We start from the raw sequence: 22,811 nt of genomic DNA on the forward strand, positions 1-22,811 counted from the left end.
CAGTTTTCATCGATGATTCGAGACAAGAGTGTAAAGATAAGATTCTTATTAATGAATTGTCATAGAATCGGAGCACGTGAATCGGAACCACGGTCGCATTCCTATGTTATGAAGGGTCATGCAGTTCGTGGCCCTGGGTTCTAGAATCTCAAGGGTTCCGTTCCAAGCTTTCGCTCACAGCCACGGCCTCGTGAAGCATGGTAGTCCAAACTGCTAGGAAGTGATCCGTGGAAGGTCGTACCACTCGCGTTTCGACCGTTTCGAATTCCTCGAACGTCCGGGTTCGCGATGGCTATGCCATTTTGTGGTTTCATACCTGAGAAACGCCTAGGGACCGGAACCACTTATCGAAGTCCTCGAGTATTCGTATATTTCGTACTAGAATTCTGTTAGATAATAATTTGGTAGAACGTCTAGTCGATGCAGAGATGCGTTTAATACGCATATAAATTCCCAACTACATTGTAGGTTATCGCGTCTGGTCAATTGAACCTGAATAATCGTCAGATGAATTTTGATTCATTCTTTGAATCGATGAGAGAATGACAAAGTTTCGAAACATTCGAATATTGAATCTATACTATAATATCCCAGTGCTTAAGTTTCAATTGGAACTTTGAAATTATACGAAAGTTCAATCGTACAAGAAGTATACAAGATTACACACGAAACTAATATTAGTTCAATTATACAAAATAGCTTGAGCAAGTATTGATACAGACTAAAATAAATTTTTCGACTGATTTATTACATTATTAATGGACCGTACTTTATATCGTATTTGTACTGTATTTTTATAGAATTACGATTTCCAGGGAAGGTTGTAGCTTCAAAAGTAAGACAAAAAGAAGAGATTGCTTTGCGGTACGTTGTTTTACGACACAAAGCCTCGTAAAGAGTTCGTACAAGCGCATAATGGCCGTCGTTTGCTCGTAAGTTAATTCTCGGCTGGACGTTATCCGGTAGTAGGTGATGTACACGTGCGTTTATAGTGCCACGGGGATTACTTCCGTTCAGCATAGACACCAACCGCAGAAGACAGCCGCTTACGGTGCTTTTCATTACATCGCCTGCGCGATCGTCCGTGGCTCGTCCCGTTTACGCCTGTCACACGGGACCAGCGAAGTCTTCATACCGTAGACATCCCACGAATCGGTCAAATATCCGTTCGCTCCCCGTAAATTCATCGAAAGATCACGTCCTCGTCGTATTTCATGTTTACACAATTTTATCGGTTCCTTCGCGTAGGTTCGCGTATATGTTCCCTTAGCTTTATTTGGTTTTATACGGGTATATACGGGTATATTACCCGTATCAAATTAAAAAAAAAATATATACATATTTATAAGTAACAGTACAATGAAAGTAAATTAAAGTTGTAGTGTTTTAGAGTATGCAATTTTCAATCTGTGGAAGATAATTGTCAATATGTTAATATGTAATATGCCAGTGGTCACGTTAAATATGTATAAAGTCGTGAAAGCGCAGCTAGAATTCATTAACTAATCAGATTTTGGGTTGGTTACATCGTATGTTAGAATAGAATAAAATATAAAATAAAAAATAAAAAATAATAATAAAAAGATGTCTTAAAATAGAATTTTAAATCTTACGACTGATTTGTCTAATACAGATTCAAATAAGCATTTTTTTCTATTTGTTATAATAATAATTATAATATTCCAAATGAAATATTGAGGCATTGGAAAAATATTGAAACAAGGCTGTAAAAAGTGAAATTTCGTTAAGTTCAAAAATTTCATAAGGAAGACAATTTTTTAGCATAATTTTATTACCAGTATCCTTCGTATCCTTTACAATAAACAAATTCCATCAAATGTAAGAAGATAAGGAACGTCATAAATACCGAAGAAATACGGAATTTTCCAATACTACTATCTCATTCATTCACGATGCTAATATATGTATATTTAACGAGTAATTTATTATACTCTACGGAAAATGGTTTCGTAATTTGGTCTTGTCATTCGCAACGCTTTTAACATGTATTGTAATTCCACGATTACATTCGACTTATGTGTTTTGACGATAGATTTAAATACAGATAAACGATCTTGGGCTCGAAACCAGAAACAAGAGACAACTGCGGAGAAGATGTACAATCGGTCACAAAATTCTACACATCTTACTCAATTCTCATTAAGACATAAAATGAATTTGATCAATATATTAACATATTTCTAGAAGAAATTAAAATAATATTAACATTTAGCTTACAAACTCTTGGGACGAAATTTTAATTTTAAGTTTATCAATACCAAAAGTTAAGATTTTATTTAACTCGTATACTCGGTTTCTGTATAGCTAATGTATTAGAAGCTTTATGTGATTTATAAATAGCGGTATACGTAGACTTCTGATTGACTGTAATAAAACGATTAAAACTGTAATAAAAGAATAAAACGATTGTAAAAATACGTTCTTTCTATTCTCTCTCACGGAACGATAATTAAATCTATCAATCATCAACTCTTCAATGATCCATTTTTCCTTTCAAATCCTCACTCCTTCCTTCCCAAAATCCAGTCCACTTCGCTTTCCCCTTCCCTCTCAACCAATCCAAGCAGAATAATTTACCTCATTATATTTAATTTATAATCATTTTTCTTACTCCATAACTCACTCACTTCATCAAGTCTCTTCTCTTTCCCAGTTCCATTCTGCCTCCTCCGATTTACTCCTAGGACCGCTTCTATAAACTTGCTCCTCCTCCGATGGCCAATTAGATCTCAGAGAATCCTCCTCAACGTCCGATGACTTCACACTATTTTTCTTAGAACTCTTACTCTTCTCAGTTGAAACTGACTCCGTTTCTTCAGACCTCGAACTCATTCTCGTGTTATCATCAATATCACTACTACTATGAGCCAGCATAACCGATTCTGACTCATCATCAGCAAACATGCCAGTGTCTTCGTACTGTTCTCCACTAAATTCCTTTCTAATTTCTTTAGTTTCCTTAATTTCGTCATCTTTCGATTTCATTTCTGTTTTAGATTGTTCTTTAGATTCTTTAATAACGTATGCAGCGCTATCTTCCTCAGACCTAGATTTCTGCATCTGCCAAGCTTTCTTAAAAGGATGCTCTCTCTCCTGCTGCACCAATTTTGGCCTTTCGGGAAGAAGATACTCAGGATCTTCTTCACTAGCCTGGCTTTTAATAATCGACTCTCTTTTATACAAACCAGAAGAAGACCTAAGTAAACCTTCACCCTCTTTCTTTCCAACAGTCAATTCAAACTCTACAAAGTCAAAATCTTCCTGAGGTAACCTAGAAAGGTCCTGAACAGATTTTCTTTTACTATCTTTTGTTAGAACGAAGTTATAAGTATCAATATCGTCGTCTTCTTCAATAGAAGTCACCTGACTACTACTGGTATAAGATTTTCTTGTGGAATCCCAAATCGCTTCTTCTTCGCTTTGGGTGTCTTCTCTTGGAGGCGGAGCCTGTTCACGATATTCTCTTCTTCGTCGAATATAGTCGTCTTCAGGTTCACTTCGTTCTTGAGAAGAGCCTAATTGAGCAACACGCGAACCTACACTAACCGTCCAGGAATCCATATTGTCATCTCCTGTTGGATCTTTTAGCAATGCTAGCTTTCCTTCCGCTGAAGATCTTCGTAAAGAAACCAAGTTTTCTTCTTCAGATGCAGGATCTCGTGTCGCCAGTTTTTCCATGAATTGCTTTCGACGTATTCTCAACTCGCTCTCCCAATCCTCTTCGTCGCTGATCCTTGGTTCTACGTGTCTCTTTTCAATTCTTCTCTGTTGAGGAAAATGTTCTTCTTCGCTTTCTGAGGAAAAGGTCTTTGAGACTCTTGGTTGTCTTTGTATAGGCTCGCGTTCTTCGGATTTTCTGGAAGGTCTTTTGGAATCTTTAGGAAGGTCCCAGGAACGATAATCGTCCGATTCCCTGATCACGGATCTTCCTCTGGATTGCGATCGCCTGTACCTCGGATTATTTTCGTCTTCTTCTTCATATTTGGTTCTTGGATACTCTTCTTCATCCTCGCTGTCCCGTGTGGATAATTGTTTAGTGTCGAGGCTTCTTGACAGAGAGCGTCTGCTTCGTTTAATTGATTCTTCTCGCTCTTGTTGCGCTCTAGAAAGATTTAGGGTAGAAGTTATGGTTTTGATCATATATAACTGAATTTATATTGAAAAAAGTTCAATATAAAAATGTTTTCCAACAAATGAATAGTCACCTTAAAGCTTCGTTCTCCTTATAATCCCTTTGACTGCTTTTGCTTCTTCTTCTATGATCTCTATAGTCTTCAGTATTATTTGAGAATCTTTTGTTATCGTTCTTTAGCCAATATGACGGATGTTCGGCTTCAGATGGTTCACGACTAATAAATGATCGTCTTCTGCCACTTGACTTTTTTAAAATAGGCATGTCTACTCGTTCTTCGTCTTCTATACTCTCATTGGAGTATTTTGTACCACCATCTACTATGTCTCTTTGCCAGTCCCAGCCTGTTAAAGCTACTTCGTCTTCTTCGAACATTTTCTTTTCATGGAGCTCTGATTTTGGAGCTTTTGAGGTTTTCGAGATTTCTGAGATTGAAGACTCGACGATTGCTGATTTCTCTGATATTGATACTTCTGCGTTCAGGGAGTCTGTACTCTCCATAAGCACGTTCTTGATCTCTTGCATAGGGATATCGAAGAATAAAGTTAGGATGATGGAGATGATTATGACTGTTGCTGCTTCCAGAAGATCTAGCTGGAAAGGTACACTTTATTTTAGTATCCTAGTTATTTTAACCTATTAACTAATTCATCTTTTAAATACAATAGTTCGGAAAATTCATAAAATTGAATGTTAATTGCAACAAATTAATTGTAATTGTTTGCAACAGAAAATTTAATGTTTCTTCTCCTTAAAGAAAAAGACATAAAGACGCATTAAGAAAGAAGTCTCTATCTTTTTTTAATTTTGAAAGGAAAAATAGAAATTATTATATCTAAGAGATTAGGAACCTGAGTGACAAGTTAATTCATTTTACTCGGTTAACAAGAGATGTGGATGCTGTTTTTCGAGATTCATATTGTACATACGCCTCTATGAAGATGAAATTCGCTAGAATGTCTGGTGGTCCCAACATTGTAGAAAAATACTGCGAATTGTGTTAAATATACAGCGTACGATATTCTGCTGAAGAGTAATAGCCAGTAGTTCGAAAGGAATCTATTTAATATACCTATAAATAAAAATTAGCATTATTAATAAATAATCGAAATTATATGTTAACGCCTAATATTCAACAATTTAAGAAAGACCTCCGTGATTGGTGTAGCACGCAAAAATCAGCCAACATAAAGCCAAGGTCCAAAAGACTGGACTGATCACAACATAATTGGTTGCTTCTTCAGCATCGTACACATAGTCCCTTCTGGCTAAGTGCCATGGTGAAAATAACGACCAGGATCCCAAGGCCATCGCGATCAACCATCCCAAGATCACTAACACCTGAAATTAGTACGATACATCTCGTTTATTTGGTGGATCGCGGTATTTTGAATTGCATAATAAATCTTATCTGCAGTCTACTATACCTTGTGGATTCTGACATCTTTTCCTGTGTGCCGTAATAACACACCAAGTCCTACACCAAATATATACGGCGTTGCTCTATGTAATGGTAGTGCGTAAACTAAATTGGCAGTCCTGTAAAGATGCTTCAATCTAAAACCAAGGACTTGCTCTTAAAATGATTGCATATAAAATGAAGAAGCTTATATTGAAAATTGGCAAGATATACTTACGACATTCCATGGAAAACAACAACGGAAAGATAATTGCTCATCGTTGCTACGTAACGGAGTGTAGCTGACAATAAGACGAAGAAAAATATTACAAGAATCCCAATGATAGGCCTGCATTCTAAGAAGAATACCAACATTGGGGCTAATAGTGACAATTGCATGTCTAAAGCCAACTGGTGGGTATGAGTTGCACACTATCGATCAAGAAAAATTTGTTAAATCGAATGAAGTTGACTGAAGTTAATCAAGTTGATGAAACGCAAAGACTAATTTTATAATAGAATTCAAATTAACGACGATTGGTGCACCAATAACATTGAAAGAACGCAAGATCTAATTGTAGATGAAAACGAAGTTAATCTTCTAGAATAATTTGGAATGTTTGTGCTTATGATAATCGATAAATAGGATTATAATTGTGATTATGTTGCCAAGTCCTCGCACAGTTTCAGAACAACTTATATACCATCTCTTCGAAGGGGAAGAAATTTTGTATGTATAACAAATTCGTCCACGCGTTGCTTTTGCAAAGCTCTGCATTTGGTACTATGACGCTATTCCATTGTGGTCCCGATCCAATGTGCTCCATTATGAATGCGTACCAAAATACCACTGCGAGTAACGCTGGGGTGAGTCTAAAAAGTAGCATCGAAAGAATCAATATACTTTAATAAAAGTAATTTACAAAATGAAAATTCAAGAACTCGGCGTTAAAATTCAAATTGAGATATTTAATTTTATTATCCTTTTCTTATACAGTGAAATATTTGTAACGATTTTGGTTAAATAAGAATATAACTTTGAAGTCAAATATATTTCAAAATTTTTATATATATATATATATATATATATATATATATATAATATATATTATATATATATATATTTTTATATTTATATATATAAATATATATATAAATATATATATATATATTTTCAAATAAATATTTCAAATATATATTTCAAAATTTTCTAAAATAGCGAAATTATATAGAAGAATATTTATACGCTGATATAAAGAAAAATTTCACTGTTAATAAATTAATAAATTAATTTATTAGTGAGAACATGAAATAAAATATCTGACATTGCTTTAATAATCAAATGAGTCAACCATAACTTACCTGATATATCTGGCAATAAAACGGCAAAACCATCGAATCTCGCCCCGTGTTATAAATTCGTGCGCCATGTTGAAAGCAGCTAGGACACCGCTAAGCAATAAAAACGCGTCTGTGTAAACCATTGACACCCTCATTATCGAGCTGATAGGAGAGTTCGCTACCTATTTTAACACCAGACATTAAACGCAAACTTCAACGACACAGAAAACCAATGAAAAGAAATGTTAATTCTATTTCTCTAGTTGAGTTCACAAAAACATGAATTTTCATAGAAATTCGCGGTATTATAATAAAGAATTATTTCTCTTAATATGTTTGAGCGAATATGTAAATCTTTATCCTTACCTCTGTGAGTTCGATTCGATTGGAAAATGGCAACATCGAAATCGGTATGATTTGATGACCAATGTAAAGCATAATCGTGACGAGTGTCCTTATTCCATGAATGCATGTAATATCGACATAGCTGGATCCTTTACTGAATAAAGATCTCAGGGTTCTCCGTAAGGAAAAGGACATTATTATTCTCTCCGAATAGTTTCCTGTAAAGGACAACGATCGTAATAAAAATTTTTGATATCGTACGTAGAATAAAATATTTGATACGAAACTACTTAAATAAATTTAGAAGATTTTTTGAGCGCATTAACTTGCAGAAAATATAGAATGTTATGAGAATCTACCTTTTCCTTCCGACACCACTAAATAATCTCTCGTGGTTGCTACAGCGACGAGACAGACGATCATTGCGTAGAAATATCTGTAAAGATTGGAAAGAAAAAAAAAAGAAATTAAATATTTCATTTTATCATTGTTATAATTTTTAATCAGATAATATGAGAATTGGAGAATTTTGTAATATCTGAATTTTGTGAAGGAACCCACAATTGGCAATAAAAAGAAAATTATTTTCATTCTTGCCTACTTTGAGAACATAATGCAAAAACGGATTTCTGTAGTTTTAATAATTTTATAAGAACTTCTATAGGAAACATAATTATGAAATAATCTGATAGTTCTAACGTTTTAATAAAATTGTTTTAGTAGTCTCTCATAAGAATGGAGCTCGATTGTGAATTCCTTAAATTGATTTAATTCGATAATTATAAATATACTGCGGATTTTTATGCAAATTTACATTTTTGTGAACTCAATTGGAGAAATGGAAGTTAAGCGGAGATTTATTTCACCCACAGTAAGTATAACGAGTATACTTTGGTGATTTTTTAATATTATATGTATTCTGTACATTTGTATACCTTTTAAATTTCACATAAATGCATAAAATCCGCCATTTAATTGTAAATATAAATACATACAGAACGCCGATCGTCTCTTTCGAATAGCTTCGTGATTTTTGTTTGACGTAGCACATGTTAGGATTGACATCTACCATGAATGTAATTCCTACGGTAGAGTTATAGTCGTTCAATGCTTCCTCGACAACGATTCGTGCGTCTTCAGCGGAACACGCCGCTGGAAGACACACTGCCCAGTTCACTGTCGTGAATTTTGGAATGAAGTGACCAGGCTGAAAAAGTGAACGTTCATCATAATAGAGTTTCTCGGAAGTTTGATCATTCATTAATCTTCACGGTGTGAAAAAGTAATTCGAAAAAGTATTCACTGGTATTGAAAACAATGTGCTTTTGATTGCAGCGAGAAGATCAATATCGTTGATAAAATGCAAACAAAAAAATACAATCATTCACTTACGTCGTACATACTTCCTCTTATGAAAGAACGTGCCTGCATCATATTAACCGGAAGCTTCATGTCCGGATGAGACGGATACAAATCTATATTGGCCAAACAATATTTGCCCTGCACCCTTATCGTTTTTTCATTCAATTTCACGTGCGCCATCACACCCAAACACTCGTCAAAATCTCCAAGTTGGTTCACGTTCCCTCGCAATAGACCCGATGGAATTTTTGCGCTCGAATCTAACACTGATCCCATAGAGACAATGAAACACGATTGGATAAAATATTGACAATATGATTCGGAAAATTTCCAAACGAAAAATCAGAGGAAGAATATTTCCGAAATAAATTACTTCATTTTCGAAAATATAATACGTTGACTATTGGGCCAAAATCACGTGGCTTTTTATTCTAACTGAAATAATTCTTTTCAAACTCGTCGACCATTCCGATGCCATTTGAGAATTATTCGTGCGTGACGCCAACGTAATGTCATCAATACTCAACGTGACAGAATAGATAAAATTTGTTAGAACGAACTGTTGAGATATGAATAATTTTCTGTGCTGGACTGGGTTAAATGCGTATTAGAGATACTTGTATGTGGGTATCAGTGTGTGGAGGTATGTGTGTGCGCAGCGTCTCGAAAACAGATGAATGTAAACTATTCAGTCAGTTAACAGTCGGGTATAGAAGAAAGTGCGGAGACGCGTGCAAGTGTGTATCGATGAATATATAAGAAATCATCCATAAAATAAATATATAACTATTCTAATATTAATCCCAAGTGTAAATTTAGTGTTCCTATTACATTATTTCGGCCAAAGATCCACAATTCTCAACACGAACATATGGAAAAAAGAGGTGACTTACTTTGCAACGCCCATAATTTATAACCCCGTAATTGTCGTAAGAAGATCTTGCCATGCTGCTGACATTCGAAGTTCTCAACGGCCGTGAAATTTGGCACGAATGTCGGTACGCGTAGTATCGCTTCGTTCAATCGAGCCAAAGTGAAAGAAGCTTCCACGTGTGTTTTCGTTTTTACTTTCGACTCATCTTCTGCAACACAATATCATACTCATTTTACTCCAAAAATTCGACAAAGATTTCTTTCTGCGATGATTTTCTCCGTGGACAACTGGATAAAACACGATTTACATTATACTGGATGAAACGATTTATATCGACGTAATTCCAATAACTACATTTGATCTTGTATTTACAAATATTGTGTCTTCCGCAAATTCCAAAGAACAAATCAACAAATCACGACATTCAATCTTTCACGATACTCACTATCGGATCGCTTAACTTCTGTAACTTTAGCCGGAGCTTGAGCACTCGTTGTTTTCACTTTTGCCGGTTCCCGTGTTTTCGACACTTCCGTTTTTACCTTCGTCCTTTCTTCCGTCTTCACCGGAATCTTTGTCCTTTCTTCCGTCTTCACCGGAATCTTCGTTTTCTCCTCTGTCTTCACCGGAACTTTCGCTTTTTCATCTGTCTTCGCCGGAACCTTCGCCGTTTCCTCTGTCTTTACTGAAATCTGCGCTTTTTTTTCCGGCTTCACAATTTTCGATTCAGGAGATTCGATTTCAGCTTTCGTTATTTTCACGGGTTCCACTTTCTTCGTGGCTTCAACTAGCTTCGATGGTTCTTCCGTCGACTTCTTTTCATATAATTTTTGAATCTTCTTCACGCTTTCCTCTGGTTTTTTCTCTACTTTTGGTATTTCCTTTGGTTTTTCTGTAACAATTGCTATTTCTGCTGACCTAATCTTATCTTTGTCCGCGTGTCTAACCTTTTCTAGTTTTCGTGGTGGAGGTAGAACAATTTTTTCTTCTTCGTCTTCGTCTTCATCTTCGTCTTCGTCTTCGTCTTCGTCTTCATCTTCGTCTTCGTCTTCGTCTTCGTCTTCATCTTCGTCTTCGTCTTCGTCTTCGTCTTCGTCTTCGTCTTCGTCCTCGTCCTCGTCTTCGTCCTCGTCCTCGTCCTTGTCCTCGTCCTCGTCTTCGTCATCTTCAATCTTCTCTTGCTTCTTAGATTTCATTGTCTCTTTCAATCCCTTTTCTAAACTTATTTTTCTCTTCAAATCCACTTTTTCACTTGTCTTCTTATCTTCCTCTGTATCTTCTACAAGTTTCTTTGCAGCCAGTTTTCCATGAATATCTCTCCTATATTTCTTTCCATGGTTTTCTTCTTCGTTCTCATCTTCGTCTTTTTCATCCTTTTCTTGTTTCAAACCTTTCTCCAAACTTACTTTCTTCTTCGAATCCACTTTCTCGCTCTTCTCTTCATCTTCCTCAGTATCCTTTACAAGTTTCTTCATAATTACTTTTCTATCTTCTTCTTCATCACTATCACCATCATCATCATTTTCACTTATTTCCTCCTCTTCCTCTTCTTCATCCTGATCCTCATCGTAACTCACAATTACTTCGTCAGTATCTTCTTCTATCTCCACGATCACTTCGTCATCCTCATCCTCATCCTCATCCTCTTCAAGACTCTTCTCTATCCAATCAGAGACACGTTCACCTCCTTCATGTTTTATATACTTTTCTTCTTCTGTTACTCTATCGTCATCCGTCGACGTCAGCTCGACAGGTGGTTTCCTAGGAGCACTGGCAAGCCGCGAAGTGTCGTGCCACTTTTTGTTCGACGTGGCCGTGATCGTCTTCTCCTGGCATCTGCCAAAGATGGAAGTGCAGGTGGCGCGATGTGGTTGCTCCGTCGACGATGGATGATCTCGAATACGGAAGCCATAGCAACAACTATAGAGAAGCAACACCAGAGCCAGTAATCCAACGCACTTGCCCAAAAGGGCGGCAGCCATGTCACCGCAACCTTCGCATGGAAAAACCCACGATTCACCACTGGAAGCTTCAAAATTTGCTTCTTTTCTTCACTTACAATTACAGATACAAACACCTATTTCGTAACAGTTCTCCTTAATCTTCGCAAGTTTATCAACCTTTCAATTTGAAGATTTTTAAAATCTTAATTAGATGAGTAAATCGCACACCAATTTTGACACAATTCTTCTAATCGTCACAGGTTGCTCAACTTTCTCGTTTCGAGGAGAAGGATTAGTAGGCAAGTAAATAAATTACTAGAGTTCCGCAACGATTCAACTTTTTTGGATAGACGCAACAACGATCGTTTCTAATCGTCATCAATTTGCCAGCCTTTCGTATAAAAGTACTCGCAAACGGGCTTTCTTGTATCTCGTATCAGACGACCAATTTTTCTGTTGATCGAAAGAATTTCCCCGAATTATCACCAATTTTTCAATTGCTCATGTTGAAGGACTTTCAAAGAGATCTTTTTGTTTTTCGCCGTGAATGATTCTAATAGTCACCGACCTTTCCGTGTCTCGTCATAAGCGTACGAGTTCCTTCGTTTATCGGAACGATTCTCTATAATTAACACCGATTTTTCCTTGTTTGGTCTCGAAAGACACGTTTTCCCGTTTATCTATGTGTAAACTTCCCTCTCCTTGCCACGAAGAACAGGTAACCCGGAGAGAGCTTCGAAAGACTATCGAATCATCCGGCTCGAAACGACGCGGCGGACCACGTCCCGGGCTAGCGATCTGCCTTCGTGAAAATTAGAACGCATGGCATCGTCCCAACCAGCTAGGAGTTTTATTTAGCATCAACATTTCGGAGTCTGCTGAGCCACTACGCGCCGGCCAGCGAAACTCTTCTGCACGTGCGCGAATAATGGTCGCCTCCGTGCGTTCCCTCGCATTTTCCACTCTTCAGAATAATCTACAGTTAACTGTTCCAGGTCGTAACTTAGTTATCAGTGCAGTTAGACAAAATTCTCAAAGGAAGAAGATGAATAGCTGAAAGGATACTTTCGTAGAACTTTTCTTATAAGTGCAATGATGCACATGCATACCACAATTGTATTATTTTTTTCAATAAATAGTATTATTAATAATGATATAAATAGTAAAAGTTCCAGGATGAATTTTTCACAGAAATGTTGGTAAAATATTGTAACTATTTTTTTTCGTTGTAAAGTTGATTAGTGTGGTTTGTGTGTGTTCGATTGCGCAATGGTCCCCTCAGCTTGAAAAGTTAGGTTTCACCGAGGTTTCCCACCGTACAGTTCGAAAATAATGTTTCGTGGCGAGTCGATGCGACGCCCACGATCAGACGAAGGTTACTCGAGATCGCCTTCGAGCATCTGGTTACGAATTTTGCGATAAAGTAGCGCGACGATGCGCCGTCTGGTATGCAGCCTTTGGGAGCCATCCAGATGTTGAGAATCGAGGATCATGAATTGATCGAAATTTAGATCTGACACTTGATGTATTAGCTTTTTTTTGGCGGAAAAAAGGATAAGAGGTTTTGGAAAAATTTTTAAAGAAATTAAATCGCTCTTCTTCATTTTTTAATGATGGCTTGATGATGGGTTCAATTTATTGACGTACTCGTATATGTAGAGTATATTTTTTTTTTGATTAAGAAATTTGTCGACTTTATTGAAGTTTTTGTTTCGAAAATAGAACTGGTATGATAAAATAAATGAAAAGGTTTCAAGGGCCTTGAAAAATTTTGCTCGAGTATTTGAAAGTATGCTTGGGAAAAAATAAATAAACGAAATACGTTTTTCTTTTCGTAGAAAATTTTTTCTGCGTATTTTTGTTCGAAATTATCTTCGATTTATTTCGAACAATACACAAAATTTTCGAAAGAACTTAAGAAACCTATATGTAAATTATGATTCATGCTCGGTGCCTTCCAAAAATTTTCTAAATATTGCTAATTGCTAAATTTGTCACTCAATAATAATATAGACACACATCCTTTAAATACGTAAGATTTAATTTGTTCAAAAAATTAGATGAGAGAGAGAGAGAGAGAGACAAATCGATGTCATTATCTTAAAAATTGAATAGTTCTTAATAATTCTTAAACTCCGATATTAATTCTAACGATATTTACTCCATATTAGACAACTTGCATTTAGCGGACAATATCTTCACGATATACTTGTAATTCAAGCCAACTGTTACGTATTATGTTATATAATGCACTGTTGAGTACGGTTTTCCAAATGAAATCGGGAAATATAATTTAACGCTACCTATAAGAACAATAAACTATAAAAACAAGTATTATATATAAAGTTATAATATTGTAACGAAACTAATGTAAAAATTATTGTATTGTTGCATATCGTAACTTCTATAAAATTACTTTACGCTTGTTCCCCTCTATAATGGTAATAGGTTACTATAATAAAACACAATATTATAATGTTTACTATTAAATTAAAATTATACAAATGACATATTTGGAATTTTCTATGTTTCTTACATTTTTAGTAACTTTTCTACTGTAATTAAAATTTAATTTTTATAAATAAGAAGAGCGAAACTTTATACTGGAATTATACGTAACTGTTGAAAGGATTGAAATACAGAATACAAGAGAACAAGAAATTTTTTCAAACAAAAGAGAAGTAGCATAATAAATACATGCATGAAATAAAATACATAGAAAATTCTACTATTTTGAAACTTTTTAGTAACAAAATTCTGAGAATTTGAACTGAAACGAATAGCCACATCACGGAAAATAGATAAAACACTATTAAAATATGAATCTTCTTACTTATATATGATATAGTAGAAAACTAGACTGTAACATATATCTTTTATCGATATCTTACCGACATTTCCCACATTTTTACGAATACAAACGAGATATAGTCAATGAAATTGACTTGCAAATTTCGAAATCGTATTCATTATTTGCAGCAAAACTTGTGAATTATATGTCGTCACTAGATTTATTTTATAACTCATTTGCATTGAGATTGTAGAGAAGATGACAATCCTATGTAAATCTTATATAACCTTGTTTGAAGTGTATAAAATGTAAAAAAAGAGTATAATATATTAACAGTTATTGATAAACATTTACCATGTATAATCAACAAGTTAAATAAAAAGCAAAACTCATTAATAACTTTATAGAAGTTAGAAAAAAATAAAAAGTTATATAATGCTTGCGTAATACGAGTTCTGTACTATTTACATGACACGAATCATATATGAAATTGTGCGCAAAAATTAAACATATCTACGATAGGAGATTTGCTAAGCTTATGTACATAGTCCATAATTTTTATGATGTAATCAATCATGAAATGGTATAGATTCTATCTGTTTACATGAAGAGTAAAATTTGTCATACTTTTAAGGGCGAATTTCAATTTCAGATTTATGAAACATACCAAAGACAACCAATTTTAACTTATAAGAAACCAGAAATACACTTATTCAGTTTCAAATTAATTTACATTCATTCCATAAATCGGAACGTTCTTTCTATAAATATCACCCAGCAACAACTTGTTCATAAAACATACACGCATGAGCATTACATCTATGCATAATGTAGAAACCTAATCTAATCTTAATTTACAGTATTAAACAAAACCTATCATTTCGTCTAATAAATAATAATAACACGAGGAAACAAGTTGCGAATGAAAAAAGGATCGGCTGCATATTGTGGCAACGAGTTTTCATTCGCGTTGCTTCTAATTTTTTTCTTGGTAACCCAGTCGCATACATCATAAGGAGATAGAAGGTAGAGAAAGGCACGCAGGAAGGAGTCAAACCAGGTCCCCCATGCTCAACCATCTGTTTTCATTCTAAAAGCAATGGAAGGAGAGATCACAATCTCGTAGTAAAAGTAAGATCTATTTTCATTTGTTACAGATTGTCGACAGACACGCGTTCAAAACGAAGTAGACTACGTTATCTCTGCATATAACGCATTCTGAAATTTCCGCATGACTTCACGCTTTCGCGGATTAGTCTTTCTCTTTTAGTTGCATTTCTTGCCACTTCGTATCATATTTTTACGTGTTCGTCCTTATATGATATCATTATGTGAGTCACAGATTAAAGTAAAACGTTGAGTTATTTAATTTTATTTCATATTTTACATCCGAACGATAAAATAAGAGCTACAGTTAATAATCTCCCCTGTATAAAATATGAAATATAAAATACAAAATAAATAATTTGATTAACTTGTCATATTTTTTATGTTTATCTAAGACTTGATTAGTACTCGTTGAGTTGAAGATACAAGAATGCACAAAATGCGTATGATATGCAAAATTACTACATTTCATATAATAATAATAATAACAACAACAACAATAATAATAATAGTAATAACAAAATAATACAATATATTATGGTATTTGGTATATATTATTATGGTAATTGATACTAAATCACCTAACGCTAAACTTTTAACAACTAAAAACACTCCTAAATACCAATTTCAAGATAAAGATGTTAAAATTACAAGAAAATCAAATTCTAAAAGAACAACGATACTAACGAATCATAACCATGTAATGTAACCATAAGAATTTCTCATATAATAACATCAAAATTTTAACCGTTATGACAGCAATATAATACAGCGTTTTTAAAAGATAGTAATTGATAGGCTCGGTTTATTAACGATAACGATGAATAAAAAGTCTCACGCAAACAGAAGCTATACAAACTTAAGATGATATCGATCATTTTTAAACGGAAATTCGTGCTTAAAAACGAGCATACGTCTTGGGGCTAATTATCCGGGTGGCAGAGAGAGGGAACGAAAAGCTGTTGAAGATAAACGAGCGGCTCTCGACCGGAACATGAGTTTGGATACGAACCCGAGCCGGAGCAGGAGCACAAGGTCTCTATAAATGCGTGCATGCGTACGTTCATGATTTCCAGTCGGTGGGAGGTTAGCTTTCGGTGAGAACGATAGGCGTCCTCTTCCCTCTTCTTCTTTCCTTTCTTTCGCTCTTCTTCCTTTTCCTATTCTTCTTGTTGTCCTCAAACTTGTGCAGTATGCCTTAACCTCATTAAATCCGATACATCTTACAATCGTCTATAGTTGCGTAACTTCGATAGTGAATTGTTGTGAATTTATTTTGTTGATTACATTCTTTCCGCCTAAAAACTAACGTTGTTTTGTATACGTGAAATAGACAAAAGCGTGGAATTAATTCAAAGTGATAACCAATTGCAGCTTGTAGGGAGTTTTAAAATTACGTACGTTGTTTCAGTGATCATAGGAAGCATAACATCTCGATTCGACGTTCAAAATCGACGTGTAAGTCGATAAAATGCACACGCAGTAAAATTACAAGAATCGATTAGTGGAACGATATTAATATTCGAAATGGTGTTAAACGGAACGAATTAACGCTCGCTTAGCATTTGAACGTTGAATTCGACAGCCTGATAATCACGTGCTTGCACGAAACGTCAGTTGCGCGTGCGAACAGTGAACAGTTGAACGAGCGTTCATCACTGACATTTCACTGGGAGAAACAAGAGAGTGCAAATACTGTGTTCGTGAGTCAGTCGACAAGTGTACTTCTATAAACAACTCCAAGGATTCGATCGGAGTATCGAACTGCGTAATTCGAGAACTGCCGCGACAAACGTCGAGTAATCCTTTGTTTTATACTGTTGACCTCGCGACGATAACGTTGAACCGATATCCGCCGCTCCAGACGTAATGCATTATGTATACGACTGTTGAATCAAAAAAGGAAAGAATCTTTTAACGCGGTTCATAAAAGTATCAGAACACTTGCCATACACAATTGCTATGTATTATATTGTACGCGTTATATGAAACATTTGTCTCATAGCTACTTCGTTATAATGCTAATGAGATTGTAAAATATGAAAATATAACACACATAATACATTCGTAAAAGATTGCTATACCAATTACATGTTTGATCTCGAATATATATATGGTGTACGAAAATTTATTTAAAAAACAGAAAAACAACGAAGATTATGAGATGACATGTAGCGAATATATTGCTCAATTTTATAAATAAGGAAGGAACAGAAGAGCGTCATAGTTATTGATTTGGAAAAATAATCTTATATTTGTATTTCGAAAAGAACTCTGTAGCGAACTCAAAATGTGGAGTATTTTGGAGCAATTTCTATTACCAGGATTACTGCTAGGTATTATATATTGTTTTTTTACGTCGACATTCGATTTTTGGAAGAACCGTGGCGTCCCTTTCCGAAAACCTATAGTATTATTTGGAAATTTTGCGTCATTGCTATTGTTCCAAAAATCGTTACCAGAAGGTATAAAAGATATGTACGAGTGGTTCAAAGACGAGAGGTATTTTGGAGCGTTCCGTGTTATGTCGCCTGTACTGATCCTACGGGACCCAGACCTCGTGAAAGACATTTGCGTGAAAAGCTTCGCTTGCTTCACGAACCGTGGAATACCGGTAAACTCACAGGTAAAAGGAAAATGTTTTGTTATGTAAATTGGTCGTGCCCATAACGGGTTCTAACCATGATAAGTATTTTAAATATGAGAACAAATTTCGTTCTGCTAAGGTTAATAGAAAACTTGAATGAATTTAAAATTGAAAATTTAGTTATATTTAACGATAACAATACAAAATATTATTATTGATATAGATTATTTATAAAAAATGCAAAATTGAAAATCGACGTACGTTGTAACAAGATATACGCAGAATATTAGAATAGATCTGAAATAACCATAAAATAATACATAAAAATACATAATAGAAAAACATAAATTATAATTAATTTAAATGAATAACCTTTTCATAGAACTCGTTATCCGCCCACTTGTTCAACCTAGAAGGGAAAAGATGGAAGAGCCTAAGATCCAAACTGACCCCAGCCTTTTCATCCGGCAAATTGAAAAGAATGTTCTACCTGCTAGCCGAGTGCGGCGAGGAGTTTCAAAAATTAATCGACGCGTCCTCCGAGACCCATCGTCCATTTGAGATTCGCGAGCTAGCGGCGAAATTTACGATAGACGTCATTGGCAGCTGTGCTTTTGGCATACAAATAAATGCTCTCACCGATGAGGAATCCGAGTTTCACAGGGCTGCTAAGAAACTCTCGAAACCAAGTTACACAGCTACCCTCTGGAGAATGCTCAGGACAGCCATGCCAAAATTGTACAAATTTTTGGATGTTCAAGTGATAGATCCTGAGGTAAGCAAATTTTTCAAGAATGTAGTGTCGCAGATGATTAACGAACGAGAGGAACATGGTATTAAGAGACACGACTTTATGGACCTGTTAATTGAATTGAAAAATAAAGGAACATTGGATGAGTGTGGAAGCGGACAAGTTTGCAATGACGAAGATGAGAAAATTACTGAAGAGATAGGTATGTTGATAAATATGGAGATTAGTAGTGTTTAAGTTGTGGATGTTTATATATTTATGGGAAATAAATGAATAGTATAGAAAATTAGATAAACACAATGTTTTGAAGTACAACATAAATATAGAAAATGAAATAACGTAGAAAGCTGATAAAATGCACGGAATACGCATTTCCTCAATTACGTTCATAAAAATGCACATTCGCATAAACATTCACAGCCCAATGATAATAGGTAGAATTCGAAGACGAAAAACACAAAAACTTTTACGAAATCGTAGCAAGTAGCAACAGAATAAACTGTCGTATGGGTGTATCGGCTTGCTCCTATCGTTTATATAGATTACTTTATACGAAGATAAATCGTACGCTTTACGAGAGAAATGTTGTCGTTCGCCTTAACATGTGGTCTGGTATGTGCTTGATACTGCTGCACCGTTTCACTGCGACACACATTTTTTTGGCAGACCAATGCCAAGTAACTTGCACGTTTTTTGTACAACTATACTTGTTATTAGAAAGTTGTTATATCAGTTAATATTTTTTGTGTAAATGAACTTGACGCTATACAAAGAAATATCGATAAATGTAATGTATTCGCTGCTCTTAGCGTTTGCTCTATATTGGCTTCTATCGGTTCTGAATAACTTAATTGTATCAATGAAGGAAGAGAGTTATATAATTGATAAGTCTCCTTCAGTCAATAAGTGAACTATTTGCTGTACACTTCCAGTACTTGTAATGACTAACCACAAACGATAGCATTTTGTTACAAATTAATCAGGATAAGATTGACAGTAAATGCTTTATTCATACGGCCGCTGCAAGATTCACGTAATGTCAGTGAAATGTAGCAGCTCCTTTAATGAAACGTTTCATTAACTACGTATAAGAGGAGCTTTATCAATTCGTAATTAGAATTCACAGTTAACGTTGGTTACATCATAATGTTACGTATATCAATAGCTTATTTATTAATTTTCTAACAAAATTAGTATTGTCTAAAATAATTAGAAGATTTTATATTTGGAAAGCAATCCAAAATTACTTTGTTAATTTCTTATTTATTTTTTATTTACTTTAAAAATGTCTAAAATTATATTTTCTCTATACATACCTTTCCATAAATATTCCAAAATACGTCGTTTCATAATAATCTAATTCATAATTATGCCGATTCACGATTCACAATTAGCGATCAAAAATTACAGAATAGCTTTCTTCTTACGATTAGGAGTGTTCATATTGAAAGTTTATCAAACTGGTGACCGATAAAGAAATTTTTTGTCCACATGCTTTATCATGTATAGTATCGTTATTTATAGAATTGGACGAGAACAGCATTGCAGCGCAAGCGTTTGTGTTTTTCGCTGCCGGTTATGAAACGTCCTCGAACACCATAGCTTTCTGTCTTCACGAGTTGGCGTTAAATACAGAAATTCAGGAAAAAACGAGACGCGACATACAAGACGCCATTGACAGCAGAAATGGCAAACTATCTTACGATGCTATCCAAGACATGAAGTATCTTGATATGGTTATTGCAGGTATAAATGCATTTTCTTTGACCTGATTGCACGTAAATTGCATACCTTGAAATGTGTCATAAGATATTCTTATAATGATTACTCCTATTATTTGCTGTGTTGATATAGTATGTTGCTTGTTATCGTTAGTTTCACGATTTCTTCAAGTTACTTATCTCTTTGGAAAGTTCGAAAATATCTATCTCAAAATATTACTAGAATTTCAACAATTTCTCGATCTTTTAACAAAATTAATTAATTATTTTATCAAAGTTATTTTATAAAATATTACTAGTACAAAGCATAACAATTATAAGTATGCCATAAGTTTTATTACAATTATCCTTGTTATAACTACCAATGACTTGGCGTACAAAATTTGTTAAGATTAGAAAATTTAGGTGATAAAATAGGCAATAGATCTTTATAACAGATTTCAGATTTTATTCAGATTTGATATTCCATATAAGTGTTTATGTATACATGTCTTCATCCTCATGATCGTAATCTTTTTGTGTTTTACTATGACCTTCAATTGCACTGTGTCATTGATTAAGTTCTTATTCCACCCACAGTGAGATATAAATAGAACGATTTAAAAAGAGACGAAGTTGGCCTTGTTTACTTAACACCTCCACGCGAAAAGCAATTGTTTTCGTCATACACGTTATTTCAATAGTAAGAGTTTCGTGCTTAAATCGAGCAGGATATTGATTTAACTGAACAAATGAAAAAAGTTTTTAAAATTAGGAGCTAAAAGAACCAATTGAAATAAGAAATATTAAAGAAAAAATTATTTTTCCTTCAAGGATTTTTGTTAATTACGGAATATCAGAGTTATAGGTGTAATACTGCAATTTATTATAATAAACTAGGAAACAAATGCTGGAAAACAAACTATTTTATTATAGAATTATTATTATTATTATAATAGAATTTCATTATTAAATGATTATTTATGTCCAAAATTCATCTAAATTTTTAATGTAATATTACTGAAAACATAGTGTAATCTACTAAATTCTTCTCAGAAACGCTACGGAAATATCCTCCAGCTCCAATGCTATCCCGAAGATGCGAGCACCAATACCAAATACCAGGAAGTAAGGTTGAATTACCAGTAGGCATGCGGGTGATCATACCGATTTATGGATTTCACCATGATCCAGATTATTACCCGGATCCAGCAACATTTGATCCCGAAAGATTCACAGAAGAAAATAAACGAACCAGACATCCTTATACGTATCTTCCATTTGGCGAGGGACCTCGAAATTGCATAGGTATATTAAATATTATATTTCAATTAGGATTACTGTTTAAAAATAAGCTGAAACGTTCAAAAATATATAAATAATATTTTTAAAAAATTATTTTTGAGATAGTGAACATCATAGATTACAAATATTTTAAGATGAAAAATTGTCCACTGTGTAAATTTAAATATGAGAAGCAATAAAAAAAACTATCACAAAATTCCATTTAAAAAGATATCTTTACTTAACAAGAAATTTAAAATTTAAATGCATTTTTTGCTGTTTGTCAACTCGTTTAAGTCATTATTATCAATTATATAAATTATACATTAATTTTGCATTTATCACGCAATATCGTAGCATACTACAGTGAGATACTAACATGATTTATTGCGATCTAGTATAGATCACAACTTGTAACAAATCATTAGGGATGAATAACCTAAAGTACACTATATCAAATGACGTCAGAAAGATTACATCGTTATATTAACGGCACTTCATTTGTTTCAGGTATGCGGTTCGCATTGCTACAAATCAAAGTGGGGGTAATTTCGTTTCTCAGAAAGCACAGAGTGGAAACATGCGAGAGAACGATAACGCCGATAAAATTTAGTAGACGAAGTCTCGTGACAACTAGCGAAAAAGGATTCTGGCTTAAAATCATACAATACTCTTAAACTTGCAGAATTTAAAAAAGAACACCACCAATGTCTGTTGTGTACTTAAAATACCTCAAAGAAATTATCAATATTATTAACTTAGTATTAATGCGGCCAGTAGGACAATTTTAATCTCACTTTTTATATTTTATTTTTTTTATTCTTATATTTCATGAATATTTATCAAAAATTGTTAGTGTTACTTTCTACAATAGTTAATTTTCAGTGATATTTTAGGTTATCATCAGTAATATATTTATAATGATTAGTAATTATGAACAGGATAATTCACTTTGTACATTCTTAATGGGTCGTATTTATAGTTAGTGTTATTGCACTATTTTTGAAAATGATATTATTACACAAATGAAACATTTATATTTTTGTAAACATTTTATCCATTAGACATTATAATGTATTAATATAATAAATATCATACGTGTATTAATACACGACAAATATCTGAATCTGTGTATGTGTTATTGTTATAGATAATAAATAACCGATATGAGAAA

At 34.2% G+C, this 22,811-nt stretch overlaps 2 protein-coding genes across 4 annotated transcripts; one reads left to right on the forward strand and one right to left on the reverse strand.

The window, feature by feature from the left end:
* Positions 1-1,766: 1,766 nt before the first annotated feature.
* LOC117232942 lies at positions 1,767-12,232 on the reverse strand. The gene is made up of 14 exons (XM_033492744.1): positions 9,920-12,232; positions 9,494-9,682; positions 8,631-8,866; positions 8,234-8,445; positions 7,598-7,674; positions 7,260-7,456; positions 6,915-7,075; positions 6,257-6,425; positions 5,791-5,984; positions 5,581-5,710; positions 5,305-5,494; positions 5,083-5,225; positions 4,227-4,747; positions 1,767-4,123 (listed from the first exon to the last, which is right to left on the reverse strand). The coding sequence occupies exons 1-14, from the start codon at positions 11,454-11,456 to the stop codon at positions 2,653-2,655; spliced, it is 5,427 nt and encodes a 1,808-aa protein (XP_033348635.1). The 5' UTR covers positions 11,457-12,232; the 3' UTR covers positions 1,767-2,652.
* Positions 12,233-16,144: 3,912 nt separating this feature from the next.
* LOC117232943 (probable cytochrome P450 6a13) lies at positions 16,145-22,763 on the forward strand. 3 transcript variants are annotated; one of them, XM_033492745.1, is made up of 6 exons: positions 16,145-16,412; positions 16,727-17,941; positions 18,285-18,855; positions 20,178-20,399; positions 21,410-21,661; positions 22,148-22,763. In XM_033492745.1, exons 2-6 carry the CDS (start codon positions 17,606-17,608, stop codon positions 22,312-22,314), a joined length of 1,548 nt encoding a protein of 515 aa, XP_033348636.1. In that variant the 5' UTR covers positions 16,145-16,412; positions 16,727-17,605; the 3' UTR covers positions 22,315-22,763. The 3 variants fall into 3 exon arrangements, with proteins under 3 accessions (XP_033348636.1, XP_033348637.1, XP_033348638.1); XM_033492746.1 differs by having other exon boundaries at positions 16,145-16,350; XM_033492747.1 differs by lacking the exons at positions 16,145-16,412; positions 20,178-20,399 and having other exon boundaries at positions 17,412-17,941.
* The last annotated feature ends 48 nt before the right edge of the window (positions 22,764-22,811 follow it).

The sequence above is a fragment of the Bombus vosnesenskii genome, unplaced genomic scaffold (assembly GCF_011952255.1).
Source record: "Bombus vosnesenskii isolate JDL3184/JDL3185 unplaced genomic scaffold, Bvos_JDL3184-5_v1.1 scf7180000013294, whole genome shotgun sequence".
Classification (NCBI taxonomy): domain Eukaryota; kingdom Metazoa; phylum Arthropoda; class Insecta; order Hymenoptera; family Apidae; genus Bombus; species Bombus vosnesenskii.

Bases quoted from the DNA above. Each gene is read 5' to 3' on its own strand.
- LOC117232942 (XM_033492744.1), bottom strand. From the start codon at position 11,456: ATGGCTGCCGCCCTTTTGGGCAAGTGCGTTGGATTACTGGCTCTGGTG. The intron at 8,446-8,630 runs GTAAGTGAATGA...TCACTTTTTCAG, and splicing joins TAAGAGGAAGTATGTACGAC to CCTGGTCACTTCATTCCAAA. The intron at 4,748-5,082 runs GTATGTACAATA...GTACCTTTCCAG, and splicing joins AATTTCATCTTCATAGAGGC to CTAGATCTTCTGGAAGCAGC.
- LOC117232943 (XM_033492745.1), top strand. From the start codon at position 17,606: ATGTGGAGTATTTTGGAGCAATTTCTATTACCAGGATTACTGCTAGGT. The intron at 17,942-18,284 runs GTAAAAGGAAAA...ACCTTTTCATAG, and splicing joins GAATACCGGTAAACTCACAG to AACTCGTTATCCGCCCACTT. The intron at 21,662-22,147 runs GTATATTAAATA...CATTTGTTTCAG, and splicing joins GGGACCTCGAAATTGCATAG to GTATGCGGTTCGCATTGCTA.